Below are 25363 nucleotides of genomic sequence, written 5' to 3'. Positions count from 1 at the left end.
AAAAAAATATTTTTGTTATAACTTTTTAACAAAAGGTGGCCAAACGAAAATGTTTCCTGGACAAACGAATGGCATTGGGTTTTTTTTAATTACCCGCAAATGGAGGTGCCAGCTTCACACACGATTTTTTTTTTTTAAATAACTTTTTAACAAAAGGTGGACAAACGAAAATGTTTCCTGGATAAACGTGGACAAACGATGTGCAAACGGCGGACATACGATTTAGCACAATAAAGCAAAACAAAAGATTGTTGGGGTTTTTTCGAAAAAAAATATTTTTGTTATAACTTTTTAACAAAAGGTGGACAAACGAAAATTTTTCCTGGACAAACGAATGGCATTTGGTTTTTTTTAATTACCCGCAAATGGAGGTGCCAACTTCACACACGATTTTTTAAATAACTTTTTAACAAAAGGTGGACAAACGAAAATGTTTCCTGGATAAACGTGGACAAACGATGTGCAAACGGCGGACATACGATTTAGCACAATAAAGCAAAACAAAAGATTGTTGGGGTTTTTTCGAAAAAAAATATTTTTGTTATAACTTTTTAACAAAAGGTGGACAAACGAAAATTTTTCCTGGATAAACGAATGGCATTTGGTTTTTTTTAATTACCCGCAAATGGAGGTGCCAACTTCACACACGATTTTTTTTTTAAATAACTTTTTAACAAAACGTGGACAAACGAAAATGTTTCCTGGATAAACGTGGACAAACGATGTGCAAACGGCGGACATACGATTTAGCACAATAAAGCAAAACAAAAGATTGTTGGGGTTTTTTCGAAAAAAAATATTTTTAAATAACTTTTTAACAAAAGGTGGACAAACGAAAATTTTTCCTGGACAAACGTGGACAAACGAATGGCATTTGGTTTTTTTTAATTACCCGCAAATGGAGGTGCCAATTTCACACACGATTTTTTTTTTAAATAACTTTTTAACAAAAGGTGGACAAACGAAAATGTTTCATGAACAAACGTGGACAAACGATGGACAAACGAATGGCATTTGGTTTTTTTAATTACTCGTAAATGGAGTTGCCAACTTCACACACGATTTTTGTTTTTTTGAAATAACTTTTTAACAAAAGGTGGACAAACGAAAGTTTTTCCTGGACAAACATGGACAAAGGATGGGCAAACGGCGGACATACTATTTAGCACAATAAAGCGAAACAAAAAATGGTTGGGGTTTTTCCGAAAAAAAATATTTTTGTTATAACATTTTAACAAAAGGTGGCCAAACGAAAATTTATCCTGGGCAAACGTGGACAAACGAAGGACCAACGAATGGCATTTGGTTTTTTTTATTTACCCGCAAATGGAGGTGCCAACTTCACACACCATTTTTTTCTTTTTAAATAACTTTTTAACAAAAGGTGGACAAACGAAAATGTTTCCTGGACAAACGATGAACAAACGAATGGCATTTAGTTTTTTTACTTACTCGCAAATGGAGTTGCCAACTTCACACACGATTTTTTTTTTTAATAACTTTTTAACAAAAGGTGGACAAACGAAAATGTTTCCTGGATAAACGTGGACAAACGATGGGCAAACGAATGGCATTTGGTTTTTTTTAATTACCCGCAAATGGAGGTGCCAACTTCACACACGATTTTTTTTTTTTAAATAACAAAAGGTGGACAAACGAAAATGTTTCCTGGACAAACGATGAACAAACGAATGGCATTTGGTTTTTTTAATTACTCGTAAATGGAGTTGCCAACTTCACACACGATATTTGTTTTTATGAAGTAACTTTTTAATAAAAGGTGGACACACGAAAGTTTTTCCTGGACAAACATGGAGAAAAGATGGGCAAACGAGGGACATACGATTTAGCACAATAAAGCAAAACAAAAGATTGTTGGGGTTTTTTCGAAAAAAAATATTTTTGTTATAACTTTTTAACAAAAGGTGGACAAACGAAAATTTTTCCTGGACAAACGAATGGCATTTGGTTTTTTTTAATTACCCGCAAATGGAGGTGCCAACTTCACACACGATTTTTTTTTTTTTTTTTTAAATAACTTTTTAACAAAAGGTGGACAAACGAAAATGTTTCATGAACAAACGATGGACAAACGAATGGCATTTGGTTTTTTTAATTACTCGTAAATGGAGTTGCCAACTTCACACACGATTTTTGTTTTTTTGAAATAACTTTTTAACAAAAGGTGGACAAACGAAAGTTTTTCCTGGACAAACATGGACAAAGGATGGGCAAACGGCGGACATACTATTTAGCACAATAAAGCGAAACAAAAAATTTTTGGGGTTTTTCCGAAAAAAAAATATTTTTGTTATAACATTTTAACAAAAGGTGGCCAAACGAAAATTTATCCTGGACAAACGTGGACAAACGAAGGACCAACGAATGGCATTTGGTTTTTTTTATTTACCCGCAAATGGAGGTGGCAACTTCACACATGATTTTTTTTTTTTAAATAACTTTTTAACAAAAGGTGGACAAACGAAAATGTTTCCTGGACAAACGATGAACAAACGAATGGCATTTAGTTCTTTTACTTACTCGCAAATGGAGTTGCCAACTTCACACACGATTTTTTTTTTTTTAAATAACTTTTTAACAAAAGGTGGACAAACGAAAATGTTTCCTGGACAAACGTGGACAAACGATGGGCAAACGAATGGAATTTGGTTTTTTTTAATTACCCGCAAATGGAGGTGCCACTTCACACACGATTTTTTTTTTTTAAATAACTTTTTAACAAAAGGTGGGCAAACGAAAATGTTTCCTGGACAAACGATGAACAAACGAATGGCATTTAGTTTTTTTACTTACTCGCAAATGGAGTTGCCAACTTCACACACGATTTTTTTTTTTAATAACTTTTTAACAAAAGGTGGACAAACGAAAATGTTTCATTTGGTTTTTTTAATTACTCGTAAATGGAGTTGCCAACTTCACACACGATTTTTGTTTTTTTTAAATAATAAATAACTTTTTAACAAAAGGTGGACAAAAGAAAGTTTTTCCTGGACAAACATGGACAAACGGCGGACATACTATTTAGCACAATAAAGCGAAACAAAAAAATTTTGGGGTTTCCGAAAAAAAATATTTTTGTTATAACTTTTTAACAAAAGGTGGCCAAACGAAAATTTTTCCTGGACAAACGAATGGCATTGGGTTTTTTTTAATTACCCGCAAATGGAGGTGCCAGCTTCACACACGATTTTTTTTTTTTAAATAACTTTTTAACAAAAGGTGGACAAACGAAAATGTTTCCTGGATAAACGTGGACAAACGATGTGCAAACGGCGGACATACGATTTAGCACAATAAAGCAAAACAAAAGATTGTTGGGGTTTTTTCAAAAAAAAAAATTTTTGTTATAACTTTTTAACAAAAGGTGGACAAACGAAAATTTTTCCTGGACAAACGAATGGCATTTGGTTTTTTTTAATTACCCGCAAATGGAGGTGCCAACTTCACACACGATTTTTTTTTTTTAAATAACTTTTTAACAAAAGGTGGACAAACGAAAATGTTTCCTGGATAAACGTGGACAAACGATGTGCAAACGGCGGACATACGATTTAGCACAATAAAGCAAAACAAAAGATTGTTGGGGTTTTTTCGAAAAAAAATATTTTTGTTATAACTTTTTAACAAAAGGTGGACAAACGAAAATTTTTCCTGGACAAACGAATGGCATTTGGTTTTTTTTAATTACCCGCAAATGGAGGTGCCAACTTCACACACGATTTTTTTTTTAAATAACTTTTTAACAAAAGGTGGACAAACGAAAATGTTTCCTGGATAAACGTGGACAAACGATGTGCAAACGGCGGACATACGATTTAGCACAATAAAGCAAAACAAAAGATTGTTGGGGTTTTTTCGAAAAAAAATATTTTTAAATAACTTTTTAACAAAAGGTGGACAAACGAAAATTTTTCCTGGACAAACGTGGACAAACGAATGGCATTTGGTTTTTTTTAATTACCCGCAAATGGAGGTGCCAACTTCACACACGATTTTTTTTTTAAATAACTTTTTAACAAAAGGTGGACAAACGAAAATGTTTCATGAACAAACGTGGACAAACGATGGACAAACGAATGGCATTTGGTTTTTTTAATTACTCGTAAATGGAGTTGCCAACTTCACACACGATTTTTGTTTTTTTGAAATAACTTTTTAACAAAAGGTGGACAAACGAAAGTTTTTCCTGGACAAACATGGACAAAGGATGGGCAAACGGCGGACATACTATTTAGCACAATAAAGCGAAACAAAAAATGGTTGGGGTTTTTCCGAAAAAAAATATTTTTGTTATAACATTTTAACAAAAGGTGGCCAAACGAAAAATTATCCTGGGCAAACGTGGACAAACGAAGGACCAACGAATGGCATTTGGTTTTTTTTATTTACCCGCAAATGGAGGTGCCAACTTCACACACGATTTTTTTCTTTTTAAATAACTTTTTAACAAAAGGTGGACAAACGAAAATGTTTCCTGGACAAACGATGAACAAACGAATGGCATTTAGTTTTTTTACTTACTCGCAAATGGAGTTGCCAACTTCACACACGATTTTTTTTTTTAATAACTTTTTAACAAAAGGTGGACAAACGAAAATGTTTCCTGGATAAACGTGGACAAACGATGGGCAAACGAATGGCATTTGGTTTTTTTTAATTACCCGCAAATGGAGGTGCCAACTTCACACACGATTTTTTTTTTTTTAAATAACAAAAGGTGGACAAACGAAAATGTTTCCTGGACAAACGATGAACAAACGAATGGCATTTAGTTTTTTTACTTACTCGCAAATGGAGTTGCCAACTTCACACACGATTTTTTTTTTAATAACTTTTTAACAAAAGGTGGACAAACGAAAATGTTTCCTGGACAAACGTGGACAAACGATGGGCAAACGAATTGCATTTGGTTTTTTTAATTACCCGCAAATGGAGGTGCCAACTTCACACACGATTTTTTTTTTAAGTAACTTTTTAACAAAAGGTGGACAAACGAAAAATTTTCCTGGACAAACGTGGACAAACGAAGGACAAACGAATGTCATTTGGTTTTTTTTAATTACACGCAAATGGAGGTGCCAACTTCACACACGATTTTTTTTTTTTAATAACTTTTTAACAAAAGGTGGACAAACGAAAATGTTTCCTGGACAAACGTGGACAAACGAATGGCATTTAGTTTTTTTAATTACTCGGAAATGGAGTTGCCAACTTCACACACGATTTTTTTTTTTTTTAAATAACTTTTTAACAAAAGGTTGACAAACGAAAATGTTTCCTGGACAAACGTGGACAAACGAATGGCATTTGGTTTTTTTTTAATTACTCGCAAATGGAGTTACCAACTTCACACACGATTTTTTTTTTTTTAATAACTTTTTAACAAAAGGTGGACAAACGAAAATGTATCCTGGACAAACGTGGACAAACGATGGACAAACGAATGGCATTTGGTTTTTTTAATTACCCGCAAATGGAGGTGCCAACTTCACACACGATTTGATTTTTTTTTTAAATAACTTTTTAACAAAAGGTGGACAAACGAAAATGTTTCCTGGACAAACGTGGACAAACGATGGACAAACGAATGGCATTTGGTTTTTTTTAATTACCCGCAAATGGAGGTGCCAACTTCACACGCGATTTTTTTTTTTTAAGTAACTTTTTAACAAAAGGTGGACAAACGAAAATTTTTCCTGGACAAAAGTGGACAAACGAAGGACAAACGAATGTCATTTGGTTTTTTTTTTAATTACACGCAAATGGAGGTGCCAACTTCACACACGATTTTTTTGTTTTTTAATAACTTTTTAACAAAAGGTGGACAAACGAAAATATTTCCTGGACAAACGTGGACAAACGAATGGCATTTAGTTTTTTTAATTACTTGCAAATGGAGTTGCCAACTTCACACACGATTTTTTTTTTTTAATAACTTTTTAACAAAAGGTGAACAAACGAAAATGTATCCTGAACAAACGTGGACAAACGATGGACAATCGAATGGCATTTAGTTTTTTTAATTACTCGCAAATGGAGTTGCCAACTTTACACACGATTTTTTTTTTTTAAATAACTTTTTAACAAAAGATGGACAAACGAAAATGTTTCCTGGACAAACGTGGACAAACGAATGGCATTTGGTTTTTTTTAATTACCCGCAAATGGAGGTGCCAACTTCACACACGATTTTTTGTTTTTAAATAACTTTTTAACAAAAGGTGGACAAACGAAAATGTTTCCTGGACAAACGAATGGCATTTAGTTTTTTTAATTACGCGCAAATGGAGGTGCCAACTTCACACACGATTTTTTTTTTTTGAAATAACTTTTTAACAAAAGGTGGACAACCGAAAATGTTTCCTGGACAAACGAATGGCATTTAGTTTTTTTAATTACGCGCAAATGGAGGTGCCCACTTCACACACGATTTTTTTTTTTTTGAAATAACTTTTTAACAAAAGGTGGACAAACGAAAATTTTTCCCTGGACAAACATGGACAAACGGTGGATAAACGAATGAGATATGGTTTTTTTAATTACTCGCCCAAGTAGGTGCCAACTTCACACAGCTTACGCATGGCTCAACTATATGGTTGGCTCGTCTCATCAGCTGATTTCTTCTATTTTCTTCATTTCATTGGAGTAGGGATTGTCAAAAGATAGCAAACTCAAAATGAAACCAAAACATTGAACACATTTTCTTAAAACACACAAAAATTTCAAAGTTTTATGTTTTCATTCCATTCAATTCGCCTAATACCAACACGCACATTTTGACAGTCTGAACAAAGGTATGCTGTTGCTGCAGAGATGAGCCAACCAGCTATCAAATTACTATTGTGTAAGCTAAATTGAGTTGTATGAACACCACTCAATTTAAATTTTAATTGCCTAAATTTATTTTTCTGTTTGACATAGTATAATTTACTTGTAATTATAGCTACATATGATTCGTAATTTTATTTATTTATTTATTTATTGACAGCCATATGGCCTATAATCCTTTTCATTTTATATAATTCGTATTAAATATATGTCTTACAATAATTATATAATAGGTTTTTAAATTTCTTCAAATTATTGCACGTTTTAATATCTACAGGTAACTCATTAAACATTTTCAAGCCTTTATAGTACAGATCTAGCTTTGCATTTTCTGTGTGGCAACGTGGTAAAGTGAAATTGTGTCTATCTCTAGTAGGATAGGTGTGTGTATCACTGCTGTAGCTTAAGTTCTCTCTCAGGTAGTCCGGAAGTGCTCCTGTCTTAATGTTGTATATATATTTCATTGTGTGAAAGGAGATTAGTTGCTCTACGTTCAGCCATTTAAGAGTGTTCAGCATTGATGAAATACTTGTGTCGTACCGCGCGTTGAGTATATGTCTCATTGCTCTATTTTGCATTTTTTGCAACTTGTTTATTTGTGAGTCCGATGTGATAAACAAAACAAAGTAATTAAATTTTCAAAGTAATTACAACAATCAAACTCTGTTTATAAAGTGATTCAGAAGGAAATATAAAAGCATACAATTCATTTTACTAATACATTAAGCACATTAACAGTACATTAATGAATTGCAGATGTCGTCAGCCTTACATTAGTCATTAATGTGACTACACACAACAGTTACTCACAGTCAAAATGAAAAGGTACATTTTCATTATTTTGTTCAAGATACACTATAATAATAAAGCGGGTATTCGCCCGAAGCTTTCAGGAAGAATATTTTTGATGTTTAGTTAGTGTTGATATGATCGCTATCAGGCACCGAAACAGTTAATCGATATGAACGAAATTACAAAATCAAACTCGATGAAAAAGCAAAGGAAAATAGGTGAAGAGGAGAGTAGAGGAGAAAAAAGTAATAAAAGGTAGGGGAAAAAAGGAATGGTGAGGAAAAGACGGAAGGGAAAGGTAAGACAAATACTAGCACGGAAACCGGACAGAAACTGGGATCGAAATCAGAACTGAAACCGGATAGAGACGCCACCCAATCCAGATCCGAGATTCTAGCTGATCCTTTTTAGAAAATATGGGATTTTTTTTAGATTTTCCCTTGGACAATACTCACTGTACATAAAGGATTGCATCAAAAACTAAAATTGGGGTTTCAACCTGTTAAAAATAAAACAGTTTGAAATTAAATCCTAGCTGCGCCAGTTCTTGATAAAATGCAAACCAAAACTTAAACTTGACCCGACAACGGAAACGAAACCAGCCGAACCCAGATCTATGGCCAATTCGGAACCAAACTCGAAAACGGAACTGCCACCGGAACCCAATCCAAAGCCGAAATCAGAACCATATTCGTACCAGAAACCAGATGAAAAGATCATCAAATCCAAGATCAAAATAGGACGAAAAACGAATTAAACCAGAATCAAAATGAGAAAACAACAAGCTACTTATAAGTGTTTCTACTGCTTTAGTCACGGCCACTACTTCCGCCTGAAAAACTCGACAGTGATCTGGCAGCTTATAGAATTTGTCTATCTCCGGTTCTGCGCATTATACCGCAGACCCTACTCTTTACATTACGTTAGAACTATCCTTAAACACGTGTTTTGCCTCGCCTGCCATATGAGCGCACTTGTGCCAACTTTCACCTTTATCGTGGCTCTAAGAGACCCATCGAAGCGTAGGTAGGGATCTATGTAGTCTGTCCGTACAATATTCGATAGTCGTTAACGCTATGTTCTTTGCCTCCAGGTCTAGTTACAGGTGGAATGTGCAGAATGGCATACAGTACAACCGCCGGGGTTGTCTTCAGGACTTACGTTATGTTAAGCATTGATAGCCTACATGCTCCCTTTAATTTGTGAGGTACGTTCTGTTTTGTGTGGCTATCCACCAAACAAAGACTCTATAGTAAAGGATGGGTTTCACAAATCTCTGTATTCTACATGCATAAAGTGCCGTCGAGGCTTTCTTCACTCTATCCTCCACGTTGAGCTTCCACGAAACAAGACATATTTTTTTGATTTTTTGTTTTCTTTTCAGTCATTTTTCATCCGGGCGAAAAGGGAAAAGTGTAGCGGATCGACCGACTCTCATAAAATATTGTGAGAATATTTAGTAGTTCTGAGAATCGAATCTTATCTTTTTTTCATACCCCAATTTTTTTTTTCTTTAGACAAAATTTTTAATTTTTTTATGAAACTGCATTTAAAAATACGTACAACCCTCTGGGACTGGGAGTAAAGGATGGAGAATAAAAAGAACTAGAGAGAAGAAAAACCAGGAAAGGAGAAAGAGAGAGTCGAAGAAAGAGAGATAGGGATATATGGAGCAGAGGAAGAAGTAGAGGGAGCTACAGAGAAAAAAGGGAAGAAAGGAACGCTGGAGGGGGAGGGGAGGGATAGTAAAAGGCAAAAAGTTATGCAGCTGAGCCAAAGTTTGAATAGAACAAAGTCTGCCGAGTCTGCTAGTATATATCAGGTATGGGGTTGTGTATTAATGCACCAGCCTTGTGTCATAGTTGAGTGGTAATGCAAAAAATATCAGCCTCAGTCATCTATAGTGGTATATTATCAGCTTAAGCTTAGTCACCAAAAATTTTTCTTCACTCAGCTGAGTGGTAGAAAAAAAATGCACAAGTACTATCACTATAGTGATAAAAAAAAGTGCACACTCAAATTTTTTCATTATAGTGTAATGCACTACCCCCAACTCTGGTATATATCTATACATATAAAGGGAGATCAGGATTTTATGCAAATGGTCTAGCATCATTGCATTGGAAAACTAAAATAAATAAAATAAATGTAAGGCGCGATAACCTCCGAAGAGATCTAAGGCCGAGCTTCTCTTCCAATTTTCGTCGTGCTTCTCTTGATTTTCCCTACAAATTGGCCGGACGGGACCTACATGTTTTATGCCGACTCCGAACGGCATCTGCAAGGCAGATGAGTTTTCACTGAGAGTTTTTCATGGCAGAAATACACCCGGAGCGCTTGCCAGACACTGCCGAGGGGCAACCCCGCTTAGAAAATTTTTTTTCTAATTGAAAAACCTTATTTCTAAAGTTTTGATGTTGCTTTGCCCGGGGTGTGAACTCAGGGCATACGGTGTGGTAGGCGGAGCACGCTACCATCACACCACGGTGGCCGTGGAAAACTGGTTTAGTATATTTGCACGATACACTAACAAAATTCATGACTATGCTTTTGCCACGTCATTGTAAATACACAATTTCGAAACCCTTAGTATTGTAACGATTTTACTGCAAATCCTCTTATTTGCCCTTCTGCTAAGTTCGAATCACTAAACTGTTGAATAAATAACTCCAATATTGAATAATGGAAAAATGGCCTTTATTAAAGTACTTCACAATAACACTTATACTTTGCAACTAGCTGGCTTAATAACCAAACTGATTGATAGCTCAAATGAAACTCACTTTCAAAATAATACTGCTATTGCTCGCTAGATAGCCTCTTAATCGAAACTGATCATAGCGCCTCTACCGCTGGTGCTTTTATACTCTGTGATTTCCTCGTGGCATCTTCTAGGCGCTTCAAGAATTTGCTTAGTTGCCGTCATATAATTATAACTACAGATGCACGTATATAGCTTCTCATATGCGTGTATTTGTGAGCGACACTTCAACAATTACAATTGCATACTTTTGGGAGCATCTCTTCTCTGCTGCGTGTACGTACATATGTGTAGACATAATGTTTTATTCGTTTATGTAGATACATAATGATTGATCTATGGATGTGCATGCAAGGCGCTCCTTAGCATCGGCTTAGAGATGGCAGCACCCCTTAGTTTTGCTAATATTCGTAACAGTATTTTTTTTTAACTCTGAATAGCAATTGAACAACTGTCAATACCAAGGAAAATGTGAAAAGAAAAATTTCAAAATTAGAAAATTTGTTCACGTTCCGTAGCTTACATTTGCTACGACAACGCTTGTAATATCAAATGCACACAACTCTGAACTGCCTTATAAATTTATACTGTACCATTTTAACTTCAAATGACTGTATATCTACTTTTCATACCGAACTCTGAACATCACTACATAATAAAGGGTCCTTTACCCATACTTAGCATAGACTTGACTTGACTTGATAACTGTCACTTACAGTTCTGTTAAATGAACATTGCATGTTACTGATTACTCAAAACTTGCCAACACTTAACTTGACTTAGAAGTCTGTTGAATTTTGATTTTCTATGTAAATTCTAAGTGACTTTTACATTTTGAGTTACCATTTGTTTGTTTCCATTTCATTTTGACATTTTATCATACAAATTAACATTTATTTAAAAATAAATTTCAACCCTGATTATGATGCCAGATTGTATGCGCTAAGTGGAGTATAATCGTGGCTAAGTTGCCAAGTTTACGCCAAGTCAAGTCAAGTCTATGCTAAGTATCAGTAATGGGCCCTTAAGAAAAGTAACCCAGCATACTGAAATTGTGCTATATTTAGAAAAAATCATCTGATTTGCAACACCAAAAGAAACCCACACAACCACATGAAAGAGAACAAACTCTTCTCCAACAAACAAACAAGCGAAAACGAAGAAGAAAACAAGCACGCGGAATATAAGCAACACTAGTGAATATAAAATGTGTGCATTATTGACTTTACGTGCATGTTGCTCAACAACAACAAACCCATATTCGAGAAATGTTTAGAATAGTATGGAAGGTAGAAACGTAGAAACTAAAGAGATGATTATGAATGAATCATCGCCACAGCAACCCACAGTAAATCGATGTGGCGCCTAGAAACCTAACTCAAACTAATGACTGATGTGGCAGAAAAATAGAAGATAAAAAATGTGTTAGGAGGAACGTCAAAAAATTGATGTGGACAATGCCAATAATCAAAGTATTGTTATGAGTATTAGCAAAACTAAGGAGTGCTGCCATCTCTAAGCCGATGCTAAGCAGTGACGTGAATTCACATCCATAGATCAATCATTATGTATCTACATAAACGAAACAATAATTGCGTCTACACATATGTACCATGTACGTATACGAGCAGCGGAGAGTCAATGCACAAACACATGCATATATCTGAGATACTCCTATAAGTATGCAATGCGAAAAACTATAAAATTGTGCAATTGTAGTTACAGCTGAGAAGTTTGAGAGCTGCTGGACTAGTAGATTCTGGAAGCGCCTAGAAGATGCGAATGTTGAAATCAAAGAGTATAAAAGGCGGCAATTGTAGAGGCGCTGGAATTCAGTTTGATTTGAGTTGTGAAGCAGTTTCGACTAAGACGCTATCTAGCGAGAAAGAGCAGTATTATTTTGAATAGTAGAGTTTCATTTGAGCTATCAATCAGTTTGGTTATTAAGCAAGCTATTCGTTGCACAGTTTGAGTGTTATTGTGAAGTACTTTAATAAAGGCCATTTTGCATTATTACAAATTGGAGTGATTTATTCAACAGTTTAGTGATTCGAACTTAGCAGAGGATTGCAAATAAGAGGAGAGTAAATTCGTTACAGTTTGTACTTACTTCTATAAATAGCTCAAATTAAATTGGAAGCGGAGTAACTTCTAACGCCTTTTTATTTTCAACAAATGTATGTAGGTGCAGAAAAAACGGAATAAATAAATAGTAAAACTGAAAATGTAAACAGGTTATATATTAACGTGGATCCATTTGTATGGACGAAAGTTAACCGATATCGCGCCATCGATTTTTCGATAGGATTTGGGCTCAGGAAAATAGGTTCACTACGCATACCCAAAAAAATAAATTTCGAGCCTGGGAAATTTCATTTTTTGACTTTTTTTCGACTTTGATTTTTAAGGTTTTTTTCATGACCTACTAAAAAATGTTCATAGGTATACCCTGTCCGACCCAAAAATGTTGGCGATAACAGTTTAAAAAAAAAAAAAATTTTATTTTCAAAAAACTGTTACCGACAACATTTTTAGCGAACACTTTTGGGTCGGGACAGGGTATACATGAAAATTTTACAATCAAATGAAAATTTTTTAGTAGGTCATAAAAAAAACCTTAAAAATCCAACGCGAAAAAAAGTCAAAAAATTAAATTTCGCAGGCTCGAAAATTATTTTTTTGGGTATGTGTAGTGGAACTTTTTTTTCCTGAGCACAAATCCTATCGAAAAATCGAAGGCGCGATATCGGTTAATAAATCGGCCCAGTCTATTATATATAGCAGCTTTTAAAATTGTTTCAATTTTATAAGAAACTAGCTTCACCAGGCGCACGTTGTAACGCCCGAGATCGAATGGATGTTGCGTTATTTTTTCTGTTTTGTTTGTTGATAATTTAATTTACTGTTCTGTAAATTGAATTGAATTTTGTACGCATATTTTGTGAAATTTTCTATTAAAACATTTTATTCTTGTATCTTATTGTATCTTATTTTATATTATTGTATTGCTTTTACCGCTGATGATTGTTGCTTTGATTACATTCCGAAGAAGCATGACTGGTGAGCCAATTTTCAAAGTTGACATATTGCAGGCATTCCTTTTGGTTCTAAGGAGTATAGAAATTATTTTGAATAATTACAATTTTATCTTCATCTGTAACTGTGTCGATCGATTTATATTTCGTCACTTCACCAGGAAATTGATTTTGAAAGCGATCATTGATTTTGTTAACATGATCATTTTTGGGAGCTAAGATAGTTCTTTCGCATAGCCAACAAACAAAAACATTTTAATTTAAAATTCTTAATTCTGAAATATGAAAAACTTTCGTCTTGATCGAAGGAACCTCGAGCCAAAATTTGGTGATGATTGAAGTATAGCAAACACGTTTTCATAGGGAACACACACACAGAATTTGATTTTTATAGAAGATGTAGATAGACTGAAACTAAACAATTTTTTTAACAGCGGCAGATTACTAAAAGTCCAAAATGCATAACAGCTAAACTCAACAACGCAGTCAAACTTTAGGTGTTAAAATAACTTAAGTTTGTACGGCAGCCATAGTTTTTCCCCATTCAACATTTTACTGGAGGTTTTAGGACTTAACGTCACATAGCTCCTTACCAATTTTTCAGTTTTTCGAGATTTTTCGAATTTCGATTTTTCGCTTTCGCTGTCCAGCATTAATCCTGGTTACTTTAATCGTAGATTACCATAATATATAAAGAAAAGAATACTTAAAAATCATTTTCTTACATTTTTTTGTTATATAAATAAAATTGATAAAAAAAAATTTTATTTTTGAAAATTTTTTTTTCAATTAAATAAAAAAAAAATCAGCCCACTCCGGTATTAGTGGGGATGATTGCAGAATTGATTGAAGTTTTTTATGAGAAAATAAATATGGCGAAATTCGAAAAATCTCGAAAAATCTCGAAAAACTGAAAAATTAAAAAAAAAAAGCTTTAAAACTTTTTTTGTATTTTTTCCGAAAAGTACATTTAAAAACAAATTAAAAAAAAAACGATCCCAAACGGTAAATTTTTGAAAAAGTTATAGCATTTTGAAAACAAAAACGGTGTTTTCTTAAAAATTCATAACTTTTTTTGAGTTGGATGAAAAAATTTGAAAAAATTCTGAAAAACGTCTTTCGTAAGCTAGAAAAAGAAGAAAAACTTTCAGCCAATTCTAAAGGGGTCGGGTTCAAAATTGGTCGAAATGGGATGGAATACCCCATATATAAATAAAAGAAAAATTGCTACAAACTACTTTTATATTTATTACACTTTAAGACCACGTTTACAAATGTAATAAACAACAATAAAACCTCAATAGCATTGTGAATTCATACAAGTGAAAAATATTTCTATTCCTCCATTGCCATACCTACCTGTCAAATTATAACTGACAGGGAGAAGGGCTTTCGCGAATGGCCAGAGAATGGAAGAAAGGTTTGTTTTTTGCTCGCAGGTATTAAATTGAAGCGCCATGAATTGCCCATTTGTGTTCCAAATCAGCTTTTCTTTTAAATTTGAATTTTGACTACGTAATAATGTTAATTTCTAAAATCTAGTTTATAGATTAAATTTGAGCAACCAGTTAAGCAAACATTTTAAAATATGTAAATAATGCAATATATCAGTCGTCTACAAAAATTTTTGAAAAACGCTATTCAGCAAATGATTTATGTAATCGAACAGCGATTAAACAGGTGATCGAGACTGTTTACTATTGTGACGTTTTTTTCAAACATTCGCCACTTGTATGAATTCACAATGCTCAACAGACAATCTACACGTTTACATATGTATGTTCCATCCCTATCTGTCAAGTTTTTATTGATCGGTTAGATAAGCCTATATGTAATTTTCCAGACAGCTTGGAAGGAATCTTTTCCTATCCTACTCCATAAAAAAAAGGTTTCAAGACGTCCATTGAAAACTAACGTGGTATAGCAAAGCTCTTACGCTATCCGTAAGTTATTCGAAGTACTCGTTACTTATCACCTTACATTTTCGATTTCCACATTGATTGATAGTTCTCAGCATGGGTTTTTTAGGGTAGAACCACAACTCACATCTCAAATGGTTTTAGAAAAAATGATCGCACCGACGTTAAATACACTGATTTCAGAAAAGCACAAATAATAGAGGTAGTTCCATTTCTTCTTCTTGGCCGTCATTGCCCCTATTTGACATACAACATAAAAAATAGCGCCTTACAGCCTGATTCTAATGTGGTAACAACTTTCTTCACCACGGCAACTTTCTTCATGTGGTAACTTTTGTACCCTTTTGGTATTCTGCCCACGAAAGTAGCAGGATAATTGTTTACCCACTAACGAGCCGATTCTGAGCGTTACCGGTAAAATAGTACCCAGAACATTATGTAACCGAAAATCGTTACCAGTTCTTTTATTCGCGATTCTGGCCAAAGTGGAAACGCTGTCATCACCGAGGAACTCACCAATGTCTGTGGTGAAATTTAAAAGTTGGTTTTCTTCGCTTTATCCATGGCGGAACGATACAAAGTGGCAGAATGCGACAGCTGAATATAAACTTTTTTATTTGATTTGATACATCAACTTCCGGCGCAGTACGATTTTGACATTCGTCCATCGAATTTACAAAAACAAAGTACATGCAATTTTTATTTATGTTTGTAGGTATTCACCATGCTGCCACCTTGTATGGTTCCGCCATGGCTTTACCGAAAATGTGTCACTTGTAGATACGAGGTTAACGAAAAAACGAGACGATGTGTATATATGTACATACATGCATAAGATTTTACATAGTTATATTGTAATTTATTCTGTGAAAGAACATAATGTAAACAAATATATAATATATAGCAAGAGGCAAAACTTTTTTACTATTATCTTTACTTATTTGCGCTTACAATTCTTTATTTTTCAGTTTTGCCTTTGTTCAAATAAAAATTGAACATGCATATACACATGTGAACAAATATTAGTAATATAATCCGTAGATATTTTTGAGAAGTAATATTGATACGTAAACTGATATTTCCAACAAACACATGTACATACATATATTTAGCAAACGATCACTTCGTTCACAACACATAAAAATTACAAATGTTTACATACATATACAAATATACCTTAATCATTTTACTGTCTGACATTTATAGCCAAACACAAGATACGTTTCTTATCTTAGTTTTAAAATGTTTGCCTACTTGTAAATGCTACAAATGCCCACATCACGATTATAAAAATCAAGAGGCTAGCATTAATCAAATAATAAATGAATCTCTACCATCATACATATAAACAATCACACATACACATATAATTAGTTTTAGGAACATATTTTTAAGATTTTCTTTATAAGCTATTGTAAATATCTTTACAAGTCAGAATTTAAAATATTCTCAAACGACAACATTGCTTTTATTTACCCCTCAACATTTGGTCCATACGAGCCGCCAAATTGAGCTCCAACGAATGTGGAAATAAGCTGTATAATATAAAAAAATATACGAAATTAAAGTGATTTTTAATCAATCGAAGGAATACATCAGCTGTGAGTCGAGGCACAGCAAGGTCAACCGGGCGACCAAACCAATTTCCTCCAACGATTCCTTTGGAGAAAAACAAGTCAAAATAAAAAGTGACGTGTTTTAAATAGTGCTCACTGTTTATTTTTGAATAGTGAAAAAAAAAGTCCTTGAATACCAGATGGACATAAGTGAAAAAGTACTGCAGATGTACAATAATGTTGCAGAAAAAAAAGTAACTAGGTCGAAGGCCGAGGAGGTGATAAAAGCAATAGAAAAGCTCCAAAAAGAATTGGACGCCAACAACGAGAAACTTTTGGCGGATGGCGTTGGCAATGAGGATTATTTCACGCAGGTTAAATACAGTGCCATAAGAATGCAAATTGACGAAGTACTTCAAGGGTTCAAACAATCCCTTAGTGATGAAGTGTCATTTCAACCAAGAAGATTGCATACTTCTTTAGCAGATAACCGCATGCCACAAACACCAACAACAGCAGCACAAACTACAAGCATGGGTAAAAATGACCCAAAAATTTAATTTTTCATGAAGAAAATTCAAACAATAACAAACAAAATGACTGATATGCGCTTCGAGAGCACGATCGGTAATAATCAAATAAAATATTTAGAAAGTTTATATATCGACATCAAAAATGCGTACACAAATGATTTTTCAAAATACTACAATGCTGAAATAGAAGATGCCTATGCCAAGGTAGTTGCAGAATATTTTGCAAATCTGGGGCATCAGGAAAGATGTCTAGTGAAAGAAGAGCCAAAAATAAATTATCGCCCTAATTTGGAATTAGAAAAATTAAAAATTCCAATATTTTATGGCGAGATAAAAGAATGGGCCAATTTCTACAATGTGTTCCAGGATATGGTCCATAAAAATGAGCAATTATCAAGCTCAGAAAAAATGCTACGCCTTCGCCTTTGTTTGAAGGGTGAAGCTGCAAGGTTAATACAACACCTGCAAATATCAACCGAAAATTATGAATCAGCGTGGAGTCTGCTTAAACAAAGATACGATAATAAACGTATTTTATTTACAACACAGTGGGATAGGATAATGGATCAGCCGCCCATAAATAGTGACAATGCTGAAAGCGTAAGGCAATTGCTCGATACTACAAATGAGTGCCTTAACGCAATACAGCCACTAGGAATACAAATTGAAAACGCATATCCATTTATTGCTCGAGTCATAGTTCACAAATTGGACAAAGATGGACTCAAATTATATGAAAAAACGGTTAAAAAGACAAGAGAGGTGCAGACATTATCTGATATTAGAGATTTTCTGGATCAACACTTCCAGACATTGAAAGCTGTAGCCGAAAAGGAGCAAGGTTACAAAATCCGAAAGCAGCAAATATTTAAAGCAAATCACACGTCAACCAACGCGAGGAAACCATTTAGGCAGTGTACTTACTGCAAAATACCAAATCATATCATAACCGAATGCAGAAGTTTCAAGAGCATATCAACGGATGAAAGGCATAAATATGCCAAAGACAATAAAATCTGCTACAGATGTCTGCTTCACAAATTAGGAGAAATTTGTGCTAGTAATATGAAGTGTAAAATATGCAACTTCAGCAGTCATCATGAGCTCCTTCATTTCGATAACGTTCAAAAGAAGGCAGCAATGTCCACAAAAGCAGGTCTAACAACGGTAATTATGGCCACAGCCCAAGTGAGAGCAAAATCTGCGAATGGTGAGCACAAATTATTAAGGGCTCTTATTGATCAAGGGTAACAAATAACATCAATTTCCGAAGAGGCAGCACAGATATTAGGTGTACCAAAGAAAAAAGTGATGACAAAGCTTCATGGTCTAGGAGATGTTGTGGTTGGTGAATCGAAGTTTAAAATTAAAGTGCAAATTACACCACGTTTTCTGAGCCAGCACGTCGAAGAAGTGGATGCCATAGTTTTATCAACACTTACAACTGCGCAACCTGATCAATCCTTCTGGTTCAACTTTAAAAAATGGGAAAACTACACTCTTGCTGACCCATTATTTAACAAAGCTGATAGAATTGACATGGTGATTGGTGGTGATATATTTGGCAGAATAATAGAAAAAGGCATAAAAAACACAATGGAGTTCTTGCACAAGCTACGAAGTTTGGCTGGATTTTGTCTGGAATAATTAAGCAAAACAAACCAAGCAAAGTCACATCGGCAGTAACCAACCTTGAGAGATTTTGGGAGCTAGAGGAAGAACAGGATGAAGAAGCTAAAGTAGAAGACGAAATGTGTTTGAAAAAGTTTGAGGAAACCACTACACAAGATGCAGATGGGCGATTCATTGTGGAAATTCCATTTAAAGATGACATGGAGCTGGGTGACTCTCGTAAACAGGGAGTTGCTCGGTTGCTATCCATGGAAGCTAAATTCAAAAAGAGTGAAAAGCTTTGCAATTATTACAAGGAGTTCATTCACGAATACCAAAACCTTGGGCACATGATAAAAGCAAACGAGAAGGTAAATGGGAAGTATTATTTGCCACACCATGCTGTTATACGCGAGGATAAATTAACTACAAAACTTCGTGTTGTTTTCGATGCGTCAGCCAAAACTTCAAATGGAAAATGCCTAAACGATATCATGTTAACAGGACCGAAACTTCAAAGGGATGTGTTTGATATCATCCTCAAGTGGAGACTATGGAAAGTGGTAATCACAGCAGATGTTGAAAAAATGTTGCGGCAAATAAAAATTTCGGAGAAAGATCAAGTGTATCATCGAATTTTGTGGCGGGGACATCCTTCAAATAATATAGAGGAATACGAGTTGACAACAGTGACATATGGTACCGCTTCAGCACCATATTTAGCAGTGTGTACATTATTTGAAATTGCCAACAAATGCTCAAGTGAAAACAATTGGCTACAAAAAATCATAAGGGAAGATTTTTATATGGATGATCTAATGACTGGTGGAGATACGGTTAATCAATGTATTATGATCCGGAAAGAAATCAGCAAGCATCTTCAGTTATTTGGTTTTCATTTGAGGAAATGGCTATCGAATTGCGACAGTATTACCAAAAATATCACCACTATGGGAGAAAATGAAGCAGTGAAAACACTTGGGCTATACTGGGATCCAAAGAAAGATGAGTTCCAGTTTAAAATTAATTTGGGAATGCCGAAGAAAATAACAAAAAGAAGTATTTTATCACAAATCGCCCAAATATTTGATCAGTTCGGCTGGTTATCGCCAATCACTGTGGTTGCAAAACTATATATGCAAAAACTTTGGATTGAAAAGGCTGGATGGGACGAACAGCTTTCTGATGACCTACAAAACGAATGGAAGCTTTTCATTGACACTGTTAGCATATTGGAAGAAGTGCGAATTCCACGCTGGATTGAAACTAGCATGGAATGTGAAGTAGAAATTCACGGATTCGGCGATGCTTCCGAAAAGGCGTACGCTGCAGTAATTTATGCAAAAGTTGGCGATTCCGTAAAGCTTTTAACTGCCAAAACGAAAGTTAATCCACTTAAAAATCGGAAAACTTTACCAAAACTGGAACTCTGTGCTGCTCATTTATTGGCAAAATTGTTGAATAAAGTGTGCGCGATCATTGCAAGGGATCATAAAGCTTATGCATGGAGTGATTCAACAATAACCCTGGTCTGGATTGCAAATCCGAAGAACAAAGATAAATTTATCAGAAATCGGGTAGAAGACATTCAAAAACTTATACCACAAGTAACCTGGGGACACGTGAACACGAAAGACAATCCAGCAGATGTGGCGTCAAGAGGTATTCCATCTCCAAAATTATTAAATATGGATATTTGGTGGAATGGATCCAAGTGGCTATCGTCAACAGAAGATCAAGAGTCAACAACGATAAATGCATGCAACAAAGTAACGGTTTTATTGACGTCCAGAGACCAAGATTCTTTTATGGACAATTTAATAAACAAATATTCAAGTTGGCTAAAATTACAAAGAGTGGTAACATACATTTTACGCTTTCGTAAAAAGAAAGAAACGCGCAAATTTTCACATTTATCGGCAGAGGAGCTTCAGACAGCTACATTAACGGTCATCCGACAAACACAGAAGAACTTTTATAAGGAAGAATTAAGTAAACTTCTTGATGGAAAAGAAGTCAAGAGTTCAAGCAAATTAGCAAGCCTCAACCCCTTCTTGGATAAAAATGGCATAATAAGGGTTGGAGGCAGGCTTACAAATTCAGAGCTACCTTATAACGAAAAGCACCCAATAGTCGTACCAAAATCAAACTTGGCCGGATTAATTATTAAAGATGCTCATCATGCGACAATACATGGTGGAAATCGGTTAACAGAAGCAGTCGTCAGGCGACAATACTGGATAATCGGATTAAAAAATGCAGTGAAACATTGCATACGTATCTGTTGTAAATGCATACGATTCAAGCAAGCTGCTGCAACGCAGCTCATGGGTGATCTTCCATCAGCCAGAGTGTCGATATCCAGTCCCTTTACATATACTGGAGTAGACTCTTCCGGACCTTTTCAAATGAGGTGTTCTAAAGGGCGAGGACAAAAATCGTTCAAAGGATATGTCGCAGTATTTGTCTGCCTTTCAACCAAAGCTATACATTTAGAAGCCGTCAGTGACTTGTCAACAGAAGCATTTTTGGCAGCACTAAGAAGATTTTTTGGCAGACGAGGAAAATCTCTACACATTTACTCCGACAATGGAACTAATTTCGTGGGTGCAAGCAGATGGCTCGACAAAGACTTTAAAAAAGCAGTAAAACAAAATTGTGAAGTTGCACCAATCTTAGCCAATGAGCAAATTACTTGGCATCTTATTCCCCCGGCAGGACCACATTTTGGTGGAATATGGGAGGCTGGTGTAAAAGGAATGAAATATCATTTGAAACGAGCTATCGGAGACACAAAACTAACATTTGAGGAGATGTCTACTGTTCTAGCACAGATCGAGGCATCATTAAACTCATGCCCACTATATGCCATTAATGATGAAAACGGAATGGATGCTTTGACCCCAGGCCATTTTCTAATCGGGAGACCATTGGTATCGATATCATCTTCAGAAGATGACAACAATATATCATCTTTGAATAAATGGAAGCTGATACAAAAAATTCAGCGAGATTTTTGGAAACGTTGGAAGGATGAATATCTACACACCCTTCAACAGAGAAATAAGTGGAAAACACCAGCAGAAGATATGAAAATAGGTGACATAGTCATAGTAAAGGATGAGAATACCCAACCAGCTAAATGGCCTCTTGGTAGAATAATAGAATGCCATCCAGGACTTGATGGTAGAGTTCGAGTCGCCACATTGAAACTACAGAATAGTACGCTGAAACGACCGATTCAGAAGTTATGTCCGCTAGTTATATCACCAGACACTAATCAAGAAGAGCGAGCGGATGAATAACTAGCGCAGGTACTAACTACATTTAAATCAAGTAAACTGGCAAAGCACAGACCAAGTACAAACATATGTGCACTTCTACTTATGGTTCTGTTTGTATTACACCAATAAATGGATTCAAAGCAGTCAGCAGTCAAACAGGAAGCAATGGAGTAGTTGCTCAACTTCCAGATAACACAGCTATCTATTTGGATTCACTGGGAAAGATGGACGTCATAACTTCAAATTGGAATTTGGTAATCTATTATGATCTCCATTCATATTTTGAACAAATGAATATGATGCCAGGCTGTCTACATCGAATAAAAAATCACTGCAATCTGTTGTCAGATTTCGAGGAAGCATGCACGGTTATATCGCTGTCACTAGGAAGGCGGTATGAAGCGATAAAAAGTAGTCACGATTTAATCGTGTCCAATAAAAGACAACGAAGGGCTCCCTTTGAATGGATTGCCTCTATTTATAATATGCTTTTGGTCTAATGGATGCTGACAGCGAAGAGCAAATAGAATCCAACTTCAGATTACTACTGAATAACCAGCATAACATCAAAGAGAGACTAAAGGCTCAATTTTCAATAATAAATTCCACGGCAAACATAATAAATAAAAATGTAAATGAGGTCAATATAAAAAAAAAAAAAAATTTACAAAAATAACCAGTCAAATCAACAGGTTTCAGTCAGAATTAATAAAAAACATTAACAAAGATAAAATGGCCATCCAATTTCAAATGTTAGTAGCCCAAGTCACCATTTTATTGAGCGAATGTGAGACTATTCAAAAGTCTATAATTGAATTATTGATAGACTTGAACCATGGACGAATTAATCCAACTCTTATCACTCCAACACAGTTGAACAAGGAATTGGTACTGATTAAAGAAAAACTTCCATCAAAACTTCAAATACTTCAAATACAATCTTATGAGAGCAAATGGACTCATAATCGACAACAAGCTGGTAATTAAAGCAGAAATACCACTTATGCACAGCGAATCGTCAGAAATATACAAACTGATAGCGATCCCATTTGAGTACAAAGGAAAAATCATAAAGATAAAACAAAAAAATAATTTCTTAGTATACAACTTCGGGCTGCACTTGTATTTTTTGATTTCTCAAGCAGAACTGAATAAGTGTACTAGAGGTTTAAATAGCCATCTCATATGCAAAGGAAAAACACCGTGGAAATCTGCTTTGGATCAAACCTGTGAACTGTCACCACTTTTAAAAGGCAGCCAAGCAGATTGCCAGTATGAGGAAACAAAGAAAACTCCATTATGGGCAGAACTATACCAAGACAATAAGTGGATTTACAAAGTATTTAAAAATTCCACGTTACATTTAGACTGCGGTAACAGCAAAACCGAAATAATGGAAATTCCAGCCCAAGGAATTCTTTCCATCAAATCCGGTTGCACTGCCAGGCACGAAGGTATAACCATATCAGGTTTACAAATATTTAAAATGCAGAGCACAATCAATACAGAACAGGATCCAATAGCCACAGCCATACACAACATTTCTGAGGACAACATAACTCCACTACAAATCAACAATATAAGCAGTAACAAGGAGTTAGACAAACTCAAAAGGGATATTGAAAAATTGGCCAAAAATGAACTAAAGATAAGCAACCTAAAATTAAAAAATCATAGCGGACATTTGTCTCTAATACTAATAATTTTACTTATCATTTGCCTTTTAATATTTTATGTCATATACAAATGCAAATCAAAAGATAAAATCACTATAAATCTTTCACGTCCACAAACATAAAAATATAACAAGTAAGGAAGGCTAAGTTCGGGTGTAACCGAACATTACATACTCAGTTGAGAGCTATGGAGACAAAATAAGGAAAATCACCATGTAGGAAAATGAACCTAGGGTAACCCTGGAATGTGGTTTTATGACATGTGTATCAAATGGAAGGTATTAAAGAGTATTTTAAGAGAGAGTAGGCCATAGTTCTATGGATGGACGCCATTTAGGGATATCGCCATAAAGGTGGACCAGGGCTGACTCTAGAATGTGTTTGTACGATATGGGTATCAAATGAAAGGTGATAATGAGTATTTTAAAAGGGAATGGGCTTTAGTTCTATAGGTGAACGCCTTTTCGAGAAATCGCCATAAAGGTGGACCAGGGGTGACTCTAGAATATGTTTGTACGATATGGGTATCAAATGAAAGCTGTTAATGAGTATTTTGAAAAGGAGTGATCCTTAGTTCCATAGGTGGACGCCGTTTCGAGATATCGCCATAAAGGTGGACCAGGGGTGTCTCTAGTTGTACGATATGGGAATCAAATGAAAGGTGTTACTGAGCATTTTAAGAGGGAGTGGGCATTAGGTCTATAGGTGGACGCCTTTTCGAAATGTCGCCATTAGGGTGGGCCAGGGGTGACTCTAGAATGTGTTTGTATGATATAGGTATCAAATGAAAGATGGTAATGAGTATTTTAAAAGGGAGTAATCCTTAGTTCTATAGGTGGACGCCTTTTCGAGATATCGCCATAAAGGTGGACCAAGGGTGACTCTAGAATGGTTGTACGATATGGGTATCAAACGAAAGGTGCTACTGAGCATTTTAAGAGGGAGTGGGCATGAGGTCTATAGGTGGCCGCCTTTTCGAGATATCGTCATTAGGGTGGGTCAGGGGTGACTCTAGAATGTTTGTACGATATGGGTATCAAACGAAAGGTGTTACTGAGCATTTTAAGAGGGAGTGGGCATTAGGTCTATAGGTGGACGCCTTTTCGAGATATCGCCATTAGGGTGGGCCAGGGGTGACTCTAGAATGTTTGTACGATATGGGTATCAAACGAAAGGTGTTACTGAGCATTTTAAGAGGGAGTGGGCATTAGGTCTATAGGTGGACGCCTTTTCGAGATATCGCCATTAGGGTGGGCCAGGGGTGACTCTAGAATGTTTTTGTACGATATGGGTATCAAATGAAAGGTGGTAATGAGTATTTTAAAAGGGAGTAATCCTTAGTTCTAT

The 25363-nt window shown here is 35.3% G+C and overlaps 1 protein-coding gene across 2 annotated transcripts in view; it reads right to left on the bottom strand.

The window, feature by feature from the left end:
* Positions 1 to 25363, bottom strand: part of Ifrd1 (Interferon-related developmental regulator 1) — a 92711-nt gene that overhangs the window by 31201 nt on the left and 36147 nt on the right. Inside the window, exon 1 of one of the 2 annotated variants that reach the window (XM_067764945.1) lies at positions 13418 to 13509. The exons of the other annotated variant lie outside the window; for it this stretch is intronic. Within the exon in view, the coding sequence (XP_067621046.1) occupies positions 13418 to 13487 (70 nt within the window). The 5' untranslated portion in view covers positions 13488 to 13509. Of the gene's footprint in view, positions 1 to 13417; positions 13510 to 25363 lie in introns of those variants that run through there. 2 annotated transcript variants of the gene reach the window in all.

This window comes from Eurosta solidaginis, chromosome 2 (genome assembly GCF_040869045.1).
Source record: "Eurosta solidaginis isolate ZX-2024a chromosome 2, ASM4086904v1, whole genome shotgun sequence".
NCBI classification, from domain to species: domain Eukaryota; kingdom Metazoa; phylum Arthropoda; class Insecta; order Diptera; family Tephritidae; genus Eurosta; species Eurosta solidaginis.
This window is presented reverse-complemented; position numbering and strand designations above follow the sequence as displayed.